General features: G+C 47.1%; 1 protein-coding gene across 7 annotated transcripts; it reads left to right on the top strand.

The window, feature by feature from the left end:
* Nucleotides 1-936: 936 nt before the first annotated feature.
* On the top strand, nt 937-15,381 carry LOC102224116 (bromodomain-containing protein 3-like). Of its 7 annotated transcripts, XR_002753570.1 has the most exons (13): nt 937-1,077; nt 3,962-4,215; nt 4,293-4,404; nt 4,472-4,609; nt 4,696-4,840; nt 9,629-9,780; nt 10,538-10,936; nt 11,904-12,032; nt 12,104-12,310; nt 12,423-12,649; nt 12,730-13,028; nt 13,749-14,422; nt 14,517-15,381. XR_002753570.1 is itself a non-coding variant. In XM_023343394.1 (12 exons), the coding sequence occupies exons 2-12, from the start codon at nt 4,124-4,126 to the stop codon at nt 13,865-13,867; spliced, it is 2,019 nt and encodes a 672-aa protein (XP_023199162.1). In that variant the 5' UTR covers nt 937-1,077; nt 3,962-4,123; the 3' UTR covers nt 13,868-15,381. The 7 variants fall into 7 exon arrangements, 6 of the variants coding, with proteins under 6 accessions (XP_023199162.1, XP_023199167.1, XP_023199165.1 ...); XM_023343394.1 differs by having other exon boundaries at nt 13,749-15,381; XM_023343399.1 differs by having other exon boundaries at nt 938-1,077; nt 10,541-10,936; nt 12,104-12,286; nt 13,749-15,381.
* Nucleotides 15,382-15,427: the final 46 nt, after the last annotated feature.

The raw sequence follows: 15,427 nt of genomic DNA, 5'->3' as shown, positions 1-15,427 counted from the left end.
CGTGTGTGACTCGTTATTCAGCCGTGTCCCTCTGGGTTCTGGAGTAACGATGGTTGGTGGAGAGCGGGAAACCTCTTCATCAGAACCCGGTCAGAACCTTCATCCACCAGGAACCTTCAAAGAGTCGGTGTGGATGGTGATGCTGTGGACAGGAAGGATCTTCAGCAACAGTCAGCGTTGCAACAAACCTGAAGAAGCTTCTGACTGTAGACTGTTCGTATCCGTCATGCTAACAGCTCAACTTCCAAGCAGCTGAAATGATTTTCCACGGCAACATGTCCGGGATGAAACCATCAGCTGTTAGCTAGCTCTGCTAATTCACCTCCTTGGGTTTTGCTGCTCCTCTTTAAATTCTCTTCAGCTCCTATGAGATTTGGGGTCAAAGTTCAGGTATTATTTGAGCTTTGAGATTGTCATGGTTGTACATCATAATTGACAGTAAATAAGTGAAAAGCACTAAACATAATTATTAAATGAAACCTAAATATATAATAATAAATAATATTAACAGTTTATTACTACAACTGTTTGAGTTGTAATAATTAGAGAAAATATGTGAATAATAACTGTTTTATTTAGGAAATGCATCTATTTCTTCTTATGAATTCTAGTGTATTCATTAAAGAGCTATTATTTTATTTGATGTGTTCAAAACAAACTAGGATCGATTAAATGAATCTGATCTCTGCAGTGGAGAATCCCAGGCTATCCGATGCTGCATGCTGGGAAATGTAGTTTGGTTCACAGCGCCTCTCTAAAGCCAGAAACATTAGCCAGCCAATCACGGCAGCCCAGCTATACTAGTAGCTAACCACAGCACTTCAGGCAAATTACTGACCAATCAAAAGCATAGCAACAAATCATACGTAATTAAAACTTCACAGCCAATCACAGTGTCTCCTCCATGCCCCTGGCCAATTAATTCACAACAACACGCATGATGCAGTTTTGCACAGCGCATGCGCACAGTGTGGACAGCTGATAACTCATCTATTATGCTACTTGGCTGTTAAATAAAAATCCAGCAGAGGAGCTTCTGGATCCGCCGCTGGACCACCGGAGCGCCGAAAATACAAAGTAAACACGGCTGTGAGGGTTCTGGTGCCGGGGTTAAAGGGCGGAAGGTGCGGATGGTACGGGCCGTGGTGTCGAAGGCTGCTGGCCGCTCGGCGCCTTCAGACAAAGCTCAGCTAACGGCTAATAAGCTAGCATGCTAAGAGACTAGCGGCACGGAGCGGGAACATCCGCAAAGATTCGAGTTCTGACCCAAAAGGCCCGGTGACAAAGACTCTCTTAACCCATAAAAAGTCCACGTGGTTGTTAACATACACAGTCCTAATCCGTCCACCGCCCCATGGGTCTGCCTACAGCTCTCCGGTAAGGAGCAGCGCTCGGTCTGCTAGCAGCAAGCCATTAGCTGAGGCTTGCCCGCCATCTTTTCTGGCTCGGTAGGAGGATGTTTCGGTCCAAAGAACGAGCAGAACCGAGACCCTGCGACACCCATTGCAACATCATGGGCTGCAGTTAGCAGAACACCTGCACGGCTGAGGGAAGAGGAGCGGGTGGAGCCGCTGTTTGCTTGGATGTCTGCGGTGTAGAGGGCGCTAGCTGTTAGCTACCATTAGCGGGATAACGGCAGAAGCGTGCAGGCAGCTGGACTCCCGGGAACAGCCTGGGTCGGTACTGGAGGTCTGGTATGCTGGTTTGGATCGGTACCTGGAGATACAGTTGGACTCTCTGCCGGTACCTGAAGGTCCAGTTGGACTCTCTGTCGGTACCTGGAGATCTGGTATACTGGTTTGTGTCGGTACCTGGCAGGCGGGTTTCAGTTTTTTTTGCATTAAGATGTCCTGATTGAGCTTCTAGTTTGGGCTGAGCTCGGTTCTGGTTCTGAATGATTCTGTTTGTAAGTGGAAGATGTGGGAGAGAATAAATGGTTCTGATAAGTGAGTGGTTCTGATAAACTAGATGCGTCTTTAGTTTCCAGGTCTGACAGAGTGTGGAGCGGTTTGGGTTTGGATCAGAACTTCCACATTAGAACATGATCCTGAACCATGGTTCTGAGTGGAGGAAAGGATTGAGTGTTTTGGGACAAATGGGCCGTTGGTTCTGGTTCTGAACATCAGAGGGGTTCCTCTTCTAAGTCAAACCAAGCCACGCATAAACAGGGTTTGGTTCTACCAGAACCTCCTGTGGATGGACAGAGCTGTTCATCTGGATTTAAGATTGACCCATAAGCAGATGGTCTGGTCGGATCCGGTTGTCCTGAATTATTCACCTTTCTAGTAAACATGGTGACGCTCCCAGAGTTCCAGCAGCAGATTGTGGGTGTTTGGCTCCTTCTGAGGTTCTGAGAAACCTGAGACAAGTCTCCCCTGATTGGCCGCTGAACCCGGCGTCTCCCCTGATTGGCCGCTGAACCTGGCGTCTCCCCTGATTGGCCGCTGAACCCGGCGTCTCCCCTGATTGGCCGGACCAGAGCAAGGTGCATTGTCGTGGTTTCAAAATGTATTTAAAGCAGAGACTAGCTTAAGCTGCAGTCAATTACGACACACGTCCGTATAAAACTCATTAACCTACTAAACCACTAAGTCAGGATGTCACACAGCTGTTAATAGCAAAGTGTGTAACGATCTACGTCATGATTCTATGTTTCTGATGAAATAAGATCGTATGGTGATGACGGCGTATAATTGTCTGACAGATACAGCCGTCAGTTCATGCTAAGCGTGTGACGATCTGACGGCACATCGGTTCTCCAGTGTTGGGCCGGGCCGATCTTTCCGGCCAGCTGTGACCTCTGGATGGTGTCTGTGGGTTTCAGTACCAGATTTGGGTCGATCAGATCAGAACTGGGTTCCCATGTTTTTATATCTATGTGTTGCCGTGGCAACCAGAAGCGGTTCTGATCTGAACACATCTGTTCTGAAAACACCCAGTGTTTGAATCTGAAGCTTTATTTTAAATGAGCAGAACAGTAAAAGCCCGGTTCTGACCGAGTCGGGTTCTGACCTCAGCAGGTGCAATCAGAACCAACCTGAGCAGCTCAATTAGAAATGCTGCTGGTTCTGGTTCTGACCCAGTCCTCGCAGATTCCTGTATTCCAGCAGCAGTGGGTGTGTTTGGTCCGATCTGGTCAGGTTCTGAGGTCCGGTCCGGCCTGCTGCTCATTCTGTGATGCGTTCACTGACCAGGTTGTCTGTGTAAAAATGAGCTTTGACAGAAACGCTCTCTGGCTCCGGATGATCCAGACGGATTATAATAACTGATCAAATCTACAGTTCCGATATCTGAATTGATAAATTGTGCGTAAGGCCCCTGGTGCTGCCCAAACAGCTGCCTGCATTAAATACTCAGACGATACCTGAGTGTAGGAAGAGCACTGCATTATGGGAGAACTTACTGTAGACATCTGCAAATTGCTGCGTAACCCTGAGAGGTTCTGACAGATGAATTATTCCAGGTATCAGTGATGTCACTGACTGATACCTGCAGGAAAAAGTATCTAGATTAAAAATATCCCAGATGTGGTCATTCATTTGCAGAAATCTTAAAAAGATTCCAGAGTCAAACTTACACTTTTAGAAATCTAACTTCTGCTGAGTCATGATTTACTTTCAAGATATCTACAAGTTAATTTGTACCAATTTGGTCTGATAAGAACAGTTATGACCAGTCAGAACAGAAAGTAAAATGTCCTAATTTTACTTTGACTAGTCATAATTTAATCATTTATCTGAAGTTCATTGTAGACATGCTGAAGCTTCCGTACATCTTGATAGAAATGTCCTAATTTTTACTAGAAACTCTTCAGTCATCAGCATGTCATAAAGTAATGTCAATTGTGAAGCTGATGTTATGATGAAATGGTTTGCCATACAGAGACTTTCTGTGATCTGGAGGTGTTGCTGATGTCACCAGGAGGCGGGCCTAACTGTGTGTGTGTGTGTGTGTGTTGCAGGTCGTGTGATGGGACTCAGTGTCTCTGGGGCGTCCTCTGAGCTGAAGCTCCTCAACTGAACACACATCTGAGCGCCTCGCACACACACACACCTGTGAGCCGCGTTTTCTCACCTCCAGGCCAGACGCTGCTGTCCCAAGGTGCATTGCTGCATCGTCCACCATGTCGGACGCCCCCGAGGCTGCGCCCGCCAGCCCCCCCCCAATCACCAACCCGCCCCCACCTGAGGTGTCCAACCCCAACAAGCCTGGCAGGTAGGAGGGGGTTGATCTCTGTCTCTCTCTGTCTCTGTCTCTGTCTCTCATCCCCCTCTCTCTCATCCATCCATTAGGAAGACCAACCAGCTCCAGTACATGCAGAACGTTGTGGTAAAGACTCTGTGGAAGCATCAGTTCGCCTGGCCTTTCTACCAGCCAGTGGACGCCATCAAGCTGTGTCTCTGGGTAGGTCATCGCCGTGACGACGGCCCTGCGACCCCCACACGCCGCCGCTGACCCTCTCTGTCTGCAGGACTACCATAAGGTGATCAAGAACCCCATGGACATGGGAACCATCAAGAAGCGTCTGGAGAACAACTACTACTGGAGTGCCAGCGAGGCCATGCAGGACTTCAACACCATGTTTACCAACTGCTACATCTACAATAAGGTAGGGAGTGGCGCCCCCTGCTGGCCGGATGGAGGGAGCGGCGCCCCCTACTGGCCATACGCTGACCCCTTGGCTTGTCTCTGCAGCCCACAGACGACATCGTCCTGATGGCTCAGGCCCTGGAGAAGATCTTCCTGCAGAAAGTGGCTCAGATGCCCCAGGAGGAGGTCGCCCTGCTTCCGCCGGCGCCCAAAGTGAAGAACAAGAGCAAGCAGCCGCCGGCCACCACAGGTCAGACAGGGGGACGTGGTGATGCTGCTGGACCGAAACATCCAGCTCTGCATTGTATTATAAGCCTGGCGGCCTGCCATGCTTTACTAGCCCCCCTACCAGGCTAAGTGTTGCTTGTTTATATTTTTAAGAAAATAATAATAATAAAAAAAAAATTAAGCATTTTTTATTATTAATTTCTAACCCACCAGAGCTAACCCACTGTGTTAGCTCTGGTTGTGTTAGCTCTGGTTGTGTTAGCTCTGGTTGTGTTAGCTCTGGTTGTGTTAGCTCTACATGAACCGCAGGAATCACTTGAAGTGGCTTCCAGTGAAGCGTTGATGGAGTGCTGAGAATGATTCATATTTGTGAACAACGAATTATGTGGGTCGTTTCCGTCTCAACAGCTGCCCAGCGTGTGGCGCTGTCTGCCCTGTACAGTTCATGTCTGTGTCCTGGTTGGTTGGCGCATTAGCGGTTAACTAACCAGCGCTAACCTCATCATGCAGGTTCAGCCAGTGAGGAGCTTCACGTTTGCCTCATAGTCATGCATCACGCTGTTTGTATATATTTTTTTTAGTAATATTTTTCCGGTTACGATGCATCAAACCATATCAGATGTTTTGTCCATTTAGTCAGACAGAGTTAATGAGTCCAGAGATCAGAGAAACTCGTCCATAAACTGGAGCAACCAAAACAGTTTCTGTGGCTCTTATTAAAACTCAACAGATAGAAATGTTAGAGCTACTAAAGCCACATTAGCATTAAATTAAATCTCAGTGCAGCAGATTGAACTCATCCTGCAGGGCCGGTCCCAGGCTGCATGAGGCCTGGGGCAGAATCTGACCTAGGGGCCCCTCTTGCTGCTAAAACCATCAGCACCTCTAACAGCTTCTGGGTTGATTTAATCTGGGAGAGAGAGAGTAGATTAACTGGCCAACCTGAAAACAATCAGTTATAATTACAGTTTATTCATTTGTATTTATGAACAAACAGCTCAAAGTCAAAGATTAAACTCACAGCATAAGATTGTTGCTATGGTAACAAAATAATCCAACTATGAATATTGTCTGAACTTTTACAAAGTAAACAGCTCCTTAAAATCTTACATTTAAATGTTAAACAATTTAAAATATTTTAATCTATTTATGCTGAAACCATTAAATCAAATTCAGCAGCATTGCTCATCTCAATAAATAAATGTTACATTTATGTATCTGTGGTTTGTGTTAATATGATCATTTATGGCCCCTGGGGGCCTCATGGAGCCGCTGACTTAATTTGGATTAAACAGAAGTGAAAATAATTGATATTCATCTTAATTAATTTATTGGGGCCTGCCCATAGCAATGCATAGGGATGTAATCCCTATGCATTGCATGGCAGGCACCTATTGTTCTACACCTCAAAATAACTGCCGCTTCCTACTACCGTTAATGCGGCTCGTACCGCTGCATGCCCCCTCACAATATATATATCAAAACGTGAGGCTCAATCCCGTGAGGGGAGCTATTACTTTTGTTGGCATTTCGAGTAACTGTGGCGACATAATTAACAAAAAACGAGCCAAATTTAACTCAAAACAAAAGTCTAACTGACACAAAACAGTGTCAGTTAGACTCAAAATAGACATAGAATTTAGTCTGCCTCTCTGAGCTGCTCTTTAGAACTACAATGACTGAAGGTTAGAACTACAACATGGCGGACACTGAGTGCCTACAAAAGAGGTCTGAGCTGAATGTCAGAACTACAACATGGTGGAACTGTCAGTTACTACAGAGGAGGACTGAGCTGGCCTTTAGAACTACTTGTGTTTTGGGCTTTTTATAACTGATTTTACCCAACCATTGTTACACATGGGATTAGTTTAGCTCTTTGAAATGAAGCATACTGAAAATTTCAAAATAAAAGCCTTGAATATTTTTACATCAGATAATTGCTCTTTTTGGCTTTATGTGACTTTTTTTATCCAAAGCACTGTTACACATGGGATTAGTGTGGCAATTTAAAATTAAGCTTAACAAAAATTTCAAAATAAAAGCCTTGACAATTTTTACATCAGATAATTGCTCTTTTGAGCAATAAATAACTGATTTAACCCAGCAATTGCTACACATGGGATTAGTTTGGCACTTTGAAATGAAGCTTAACAAAAATTTCAAAATAAAAGCCTTGAGAAATCTTACATTAGGTAATTGCTCTTTTGAGCAATAAATAACTGATTTAACCCAATGACTATTAGACATGGGATTAGTTTGGACCTTTGAAATTAAGCTTAACAAAAATTTCAAAATAAAAGCCTCAACATGCCCCTGAGGTTAGTGCACCGCCGCAGGCGGTGCAATAATATTATTCTGCATTATCTTTTTCTCTCAGGTCAGGGAACTGCCTTGCGCAGCAAGGCAGTTCATTAGCATTAGCATTTTAGCTTATATAAGCTATTAGCTATTTATTTGACTTATTAGCCATGTTTAGTCTACTGAATGGAGTAAGTCCATTATAGAAAACATCCTAGTGATGTCCCACATGCTACTGACAGCAATCACGCTAACATTAGCATTTTTGCTAATTTTAGCTGATACACTTACTTTATCCTACTGAATGGTGCAAGTCAATGTTAGTAAACATTCTTGTCATTGTATTCATATGATTGCAGCTTTCTTTAGCATTGATGCTAATTTGTAGCATCAGAACGCTGGGTCCAAACCGACGGGCACACTTTGGCAGGCCCCGGTTAAATTTCTTCAGGAATTTTCTAGTTTTATTTGTTGTTTTTGATACTAGTTGTGGTTTAAATATTGTTTCACTGGAGATGTTTTCCAGTAACATTTAATAACCCAGTAATATTTTTACATTTTCTGTCACTTTAACATGTTTTAGTATAAAAACATGGCCGACGCCTCGGCGCCGGCTGAGCAGGTTTACTGGGGGAAACTCTGACTGCTAGCACAGCTAACGCTGCTAGCACTGCACATTTAGCTTGCTGAGGTGTCGGGTGTGTGACAGAGACATTTCAAACCTAATTCTTGCTGAGCTGTAGTTCACCTGACTCCTTGCAGTAGAAAACAATCAGAATGGTTTTATTAATAATGAATGATGGAAGCAGAGGGAAAAGATTACAATGTTGATGCTAGGCCTGTCGAGATAAACGATAAATCAATTAATCGTTTGATAAAACTATTGACGTCATTTTAATTATCGGCATTATCGTCTCTTCTGACCTTTTTCTCTTTCTGTTGATGACACTGAATGAAAAAAGGCTCAACTCCGGTGCTCTCCACTGACCTCTGACCTCATTTCCTCAGTGTAAAGCTCAGCGCAGAGACACGATCTTAGAGCTGTCAGCCGATTGTCGGTCCATTTTTAAAACCTGACAGGCCACACATTAGCCGACAGAAATCCTAGGTATAACGGTTCGATCGGGTTCGTTCCTGCCGTGTGGTGTCCAACAATGGGCACAAAATAATGGCTACAAGTTCAGTGAACTAATTTTAAAACCAGGCATTAATCAATGCTTTACTACAATCTACCTGCAATGCATGTGGCTAGTGTCAGCGTAAAGTCCTGACTGAATAAAAATCATTATAACCTGTTTACGTCACGTTAACGAAGAACAGCTGAAAAGTTACCGGGTTTATCAACTGCAGTAGTAATTTCGCTCCAACTCCTCCTCTTGTCATTTCTATATTCTTTGCATGTTGAATAAACGTTTGGGATTCCCCTCCGTAATTTCCCCTCAGAAAACATGGAAGGGAATCCGAGCTTTCTGATTGGCTACCTGTCACATTCAACAGGTGTAGTTAAAGCTCCCAGTTGGGAAAAACCCCTGATTTAGATCGGAGCGGCAACGAAGATCTATCCTAACACACCACACAATCTTAGGAAGACCAACTTCTAAGATTGCCATAAGGGGAAAAATAGGAGCAAAAAATCATGTAGTGTGAACTATTGCATCAGGTAGTCGATGTGCCCATCTTCTCTATTTAAATCTAATTATTACTGAAGGGCAACATAATATACAGACTTCATAATCTTTTGGTTGAATGCAGTATTTATTTCCACTTTGGCTTTATGTTGTTTAGTTTTTATCAAGTGAGTTTTTTGTTAATGGAGACTGAGAATCCATTTTGTTTTTGTTTATTTTGTTTATGTCGTGGAAAAAAACCTATTTCCAATCACCGTTCAGGTGAAATCACTCAGTCAGGTTTATTCATATATTGAGCAGAATACAGAGACAATCAGTAATGAAGCAGGTCTGGATGAAAAGCTGCCAGGCAGAGAAACACATGAGTTTTATACAAAGGGATAAAGGATCCCAAGCCTGGAAACAGACTGGTTCCCATGCAGCTGGAAAACAACGTCCAACCTTGTACATGTAACCAAAATAGTTTAACTTGGTGGGAATATACAGGAACTTAGAATAACATATAGCAATACAACTAGCAGGTGTGACCTTATTGTAATTTTTCCACTACAGTTTATCAGCTCCAGTGTTAAATATTCTTTTGAAAATAAAGTGTATCTATCTTTAGCAGGAAATCACATCATTATTATGTCATTTATATTAAATCAGTGTAAAAAGGTCTTCAGACAATATTATTGTTTATCGCAATAATTTTTGAGACAATTAATCGCTCAGCAAAATTTGTTATCGTGACAGGCCTAGCTGAGGGATTATTAATGTTTTTTAGGAAAGATCTAAAGTCTGTATTTTTCCATTTTTACAAATGTATATTTTATTTGTACGTTTCTGTTGTGGTAATTGTCTTACAATTGTAATTGTTCTCTCTCTCTGTCTCTCGCCCTCAGTGAGTCAGCAGGCCGAGTCCTCCGCCTCCCCGCCTCCCTCGTACCCGTCCCCCTCCCCCACCCAGACTCCTGTCATCTCAACCACGCCCACACCTGTACCCGCCACGCAGCCCCCGGCGGCCATGATGCCCTCTGCACAACCAGTCGTCAAGGTAACGGCTTCACCTGAAACGACTTCCTGTCAGTTCAGTTTGCACAATTAAAATTCAGATGAGAAATTAAATAACAGAAAAGTTTCCACCCAAAAACACAACCCTTCAACAAGTTAAGAAATAAACATAAAAACACATCCAAGTATTAATGATTACACGTTTAATAAAAATACAAATTTTAAAAATTTTGATATGAATAGAATCTGACAACCAGCTGACTGGGGTTTTGAAGATCCAAAGTCAAATCTGTATCTGAGTAAATCAGTAATCAAACATTCTGCAGTGACATGATGTTTTTTTAAAGGTTTTATTGGCTCTAGTTTCCTTTATTTGATAGTTAATTGACAGGAAAGTGGGTAATAAGAGAAGGGGAAGACATGTGGCAAAGGTCATCAGGCCAGGAATCGAACCTGCGACAGCTGCGTCAAGAACTAAGGCCTCCATATGTGGGTTGTGTTTAACCCCTGCAAACTCTTTATTATGTCAAAACATTTATGCATTTCTATACAAATCCAACAGCAACTCCAAGAAATGGAGATTCTTGTATTAAAACACCATTTATTCCTAAAATGTTCAGACTTGGAGTCAAACATGAAGAAGTCAAACTTTAGGTTTTAAAAGTGAACCAAAATGTGAAAGAGAAGCAAACATGGCGGCTGAAACGACGCTGGAAACATCCGATGAATCATTTATGCGAGTCAGAATCAACAGCGCTCCAAGCGTTGGCGCTCATGTGTGTGTGTGTGTGTGTGTCCAGCAGAAGAAGGGTGTGAAGAGGAAAGCGGACACCACAACCCCGACCACGTCGGCCATCTCCGCCGGCCGCGCCGACTCCCCGTCCGCCCAGGACGCCAAGCCGGCCAAGCTGGCCTCCTCCCGCCGAGAGGCCGCTGCCCGGCCCGCCAAGACCCGCCGCGAGACGGTGGAGGAGGGGGCGGGGGGCGAGGCGGCGCTGGGTGGGGCGGGGGCAGGCGCCAGGAAGGGCGGCAAGCTGGGGGAGCAGATGAAGCACTGCGACGCCATCTTGAAGGAGATGCTGTCCAAGAAGCACGCCGCCTACGCCTGGCCCTTCTACAAGCCGGTGGACGCCGAGGCGCTGGAGCTGCACGACTATCATGACATCATCAAGCACCCCATGGACCTCAGCACCGTCCGGGTAAGGCCCAGTTCAGCCTGGTCCAGCTGGGTCAGAACCGCACAGTCAGGCAAGAGACATCTCTGTCCTCACTGTCCTGGTCCTGGTTCTGGTTCTGGGACCAGGACCAGAGTGTTGGGAGTTTATCGTGTGTTCAGGATAAACCACAGAGTGATTTTTACTCTGGAATCACTTCCTGTCTCTGTTGTGGATAAACGACTGAAACCTTTCTGATGCTTTATTTATTAAAACCAGAAATGATTTTATTTTGAAGGTTTTTCTGTTTCCTGCTGTTTGTTTCCCAGTAACTTGATTATCTGGTCGTTTTCTCAGACTTCCTGTCTTTTAGCCTTTAGCTTCCTCAGAAACACGGCGACCACCGGGCTCAGCCAGAACCAGAACCGGAGACCCGATTCTGGTTCTGGATCACATGGTCCATCTGGGTTCACTTGTTCTCGCCTCCTATCTGGAGAAGGTTTTTATTATGAAGGTCTGCCATCCTGTTGTAGTTTGAGCTGCTGGTTGCAGCAGGAGCAGCAGCTAGCTAGCTAACGCTTGACTAGCCGCGGTGCCGCTAGCCGCTCGGCGAGGAGCTCCATGTTGGTTCAGATCACATAGTTTAATACTTTGTCTTGGCAGAAAATCAAAACAATCTTTTCAGATTTCTGCAGCAGTCTTAAATGTGTAGTTTGTAAATTGTTTGTAGTTGTAATAACTGATGTGATGAATACAACAGGAGACATGTTGAATTTTTCTTTAGTCTAAAAGTTTGATTCAGGCGAGACAGATTGTAATCTTTTGTTAAACTCGTATTTAGGAATATGGTTACAGATAAACCCTGTTTTTATGATAAGATGGCCTGCCATACCTTCAGTTCTTCTGGTGTTTCTGTAGATCTGTATTAATGGCACAAAAACCAGCAGCCAATCAGCTGCCGGCTGGGGGCGGAGCTTGTAGCGCTGACGGTGATGCGTTTGTGTGTCTGCAGAAAAAAATGGACAAAGGAGAATACAGCGACCCACAGAGCTTTGCCACGGACGTCAGGTTAATGTTCTCCAACTGCTACAAGTACAACCCCCCCGACCACGAGGTGGTGGCCATGGCCCGCAAGCTGCAGGTAGGTCAGCGCGCCGGCGCCCTGCCTGGCCGCCCGCCGCCGCCCTGACCCCACCCTGTCTCTCTGCGCAGGACGTGTTCGAGATGCGCTTTGCTAAGATCCCAGACGAGGGCCTGGAGGTGTCGGTCCCGTCCACCACGCCGGTGGTCAGTAAAAGCACCGCCTCCTCCGACAGCAGCAACAACTCCTCCTCCGACGAATCGTCGGACTCCGAGGAGGAGCGAGCCACCCGACTGGCCGAGCTACAGGAGCAGGTTGGTGCTGCCGACCAATCACAGGTCAAGAACATTCTGGTTTCCTTCTCCTTTTGTCTGAATCACATTTGCGTAGCCGTACGTTGCTGTGGGCGTGTCTGCGAGCGGCGGGTTGATTGTCAGTGTGTCCCTTCAGCTGAAGGCCGTGCACGAGCAGCTGGCCGTGCTGTCGCAGGCGCCTGTCAGCAAGCCAAAGAAGAAGAAAGAGAAGAAGGACAAAGAGAAGAAGAAAGACAAGGACAAAGGGAACAAAGCCAAGATAGAAGAAGAGAAGAAACCCAAGGCTGCCGCTCAGCAACCCAAGCCAGCCAATCAGAAGAAAGCACCAGCCAGGAAAGCCAACAGCACGGTACCGCCCACCAGGTACGAGCCGCCTGACCTTTCACCCTCCTGCAGCCATGATGCAGCTTCCTGGGCCCACCGCGTCCGTTCTCTGTTTCCAGGCAACCGAAGAAAGCCAACAAGACGTCAGGCGGCGGATCGGCCAACGGCGACGACGGCGAGGAGTCGTCCCTGCCGATGTCGTACGACGAGAAGCGGCAGCTGAGCCTGGACATCAACCGGCTGCCGGGGGAGAAGCTGGGCCGGGTCGTCCACATCATCCAGTCCAGGGAGCCGTCGCTGAGGGACTCGAACCCCGACGAGATCGAGATCGACTTCGAGACGCTCAAACCCTCCACGCTGCGCGAGCTGGAGCGCTACGTCAAGTCCTGCCTGCAGAAGAAGCAGAGGAAGCTGCTGCGTGAGTACTGCGCTTGTCGCCATAGCAACGGGCTGTTTACACAGAGAAACTAGTTAGTCAGTGAAACCTGCTGAGGAAAATTACGTCAACTGTAGGTTTTTTAAAATGAGGCTGAGCCACGCGATTCGAGAAAAAAAAAGATGGAAGCAGAGACTTAATACTCCACCAGGGGGCGCCAGCTCCACTCGCTCCACCAAGTCCTGTAGCGGTCTGGGGACCAACTGGCCGTTGCTCACCACCTCCTACTAAAGCCTTCCCAGGGCATCATGGGAAACACTTTGGTTTCTCAAAGCCCCGCCCTCACTGGACAACAGGAGCGTAAGGCGGCGGCCAGCAGCGTGGTCGTCAAGCGGTTTCCTTCTCCCTGATCGGTGAGCGAAGCATCGGCCCGGCAGGCCAGGTTCAGACCGCAGTGAGCGCTCAGGCTCTGTCCACGTCAGTCAGCTCCAGCCAAGGGAGCTCTGATTGCTCTGACCTCTAAGGTCGCCGGGTCAAGGCCCGGCAGTGACCTTTCATAAACGCTCGGGATGACCCGCTGGGCTGAAACCTGTTCTGTTGTTAAAATAAAAAGTCCTGATGAGTCTCCAGGGAAACGCCCTTTGCCCTCTGGAAACCCCAAACACACCCTGCCCTGCAAATCAACCGGTCGCTGTAGGGGGAGGTCAAAGGTCACATGATCAGGACGCCATCTTTAACTCCCTCCCTCTCTCTCTCTTCCAGAAAAGGCAGCTGGGGGCGGAGCCTCTGGGGGCGGGGCCAGTCGCCTGAGTGGCAGCTCCTCTTCCTCGTCTGATGACAGCTCCTCGACGGGCTCCTCCTCTTCCTCCGACACAGACTGAGAACACGGTTCAGTTCACACAGACAGGACTGCTCTCACACACACACACACACACACACACACACACACGGAGACTGTATGTAAATAGGCCGACATGTTTTTTAGCTCCTAGTGTTCCTGTTTTCGTTGGAGAAACACGGACAGGCCGAGGAAGAGGAGGACGAAGAGTGGAGGACACCTGGGCATCATCTTCCTCCTCCTCTTCCTCCAGGGTGGCCGGCAGTGACCCCTGACCTCAGAACACATTCCAGAGTCATCCGTCAAGCATCATGGGAGATATGGATGGGAAGGGGGCGGGGCTACCAGAGGAAGAAGAGCAGCGATCTGATTGGCTGGGCAGCGGGCCGGGCCAGCAGAACCCCATGGTTCTGAAGGACTGTTGGTGCAGCAGCGGTTCTGGGCGCGGCCAGCAGGCAGCGCCGCAGGAGAAGCTCATCTCTCTCCAACCCTTCTGGTCCTCGGGCTCCACGGTTCTCCTGAACAGAACCAGATCCAGTTGGTTCTCCGCCGGGCCTCTCACCAGAACCCTGTGGGTCCGGGCGCCGCCGTCGCCACGGTAACCCAACAAGGCAGATTCCTAACACTACATTTCCTTTTTTCTTCTGTTTGGGTTTTCCGGTCGTGTGCTGACCCGTTTGTGTCTTCTAAAGTTCTCAGTATATGATGTTTTTGCCGCTGTCCGGTCCGAACTCTGAACCCTCTCCGTCCGAGTCCAGAACCGCAGGAGGCCCGGTCCCTGCCCCGGAGACTAAAGGTTCTGATCCGACCCGAGGAGCTTCTCAATGTTTTTTAAGGATCAGACGGGAGGCGGTACCACCAGTTCCACCAGAATCGGGCCTCAGCGGTCGGTTCTGGTTCTGGCGTCGGTGGCTCATGAACCGGACTCTGGGTCGGCGCCAGGTCACAGGAAGGAGAACGCCGCCTTCTGCTGCACATGTGACGGAACTGATCATGTAGAGTAACAGCCAATCAGGAAGGAGATGGGCAGGAGTTTCTGTGGGCCCTGAGTCTCTGATTGGCTGAGCCCTGCAGCGCCCCCTGCAGCCCGTCTGTGTACAGTTCAGTTGGATTTTTATTGTTTTTATTTTTTAAAATATTGAACCAAAGTTCGCAGCCTTCCTTGGCAGTGTGGTCGTCATGGAGACGGATCAGCAGCGGCGCCCCCACCGGACAGCCCGTTGCCACAGTAACCCTCCCCCCCCCTTTGTTTTTAGTTGATGGTGGAGCTTCGATGCTGATAGTTAATTTTTGTATTTTATAAGAAAAAGGAAGAAAAAAGTGATTTTATGTATCTGCATGCACTCCGGCCGTACGTTACTTCTGTATGTTTGAGCACTGTATAGTAGCTGTAAGTAGCTGTGTGATAGACAGAGACCAGAACCGGGTCGGAGGAGAACCCAGCGCAGAGGAGGAACCGACTAAAACCATCAAGTGGATTAATAATTGATGTAATTACTCAAACAGGATCCTTATTTTCTGACTTCATTTGTTTTCATAAATAAACACATAAACTGACCAACAGACTCGACTCTCATTGGCTGGCAGAGCAGCAGCTGGCCCC

Source organism: Xiphophorus maculatus, chromosome 12, assembly GCF_002775205.1.
Source record: "Xiphophorus maculatus strain JP 163 A chromosome 12, X_maculatus-5.0-male, whole genome shotgun sequence".
Taxonomy (NCBI): domain Eukaryota; kingdom Metazoa; phylum Chordata; class Actinopteri; order Cyprinodontiformes; family Poeciliidae; genus Xiphophorus; species Xiphophorus maculatus.
Note: the sequence above shows the minus strand (reverse complement) of the source record. Positions and strands in the feature narration are given on the sequence as shown.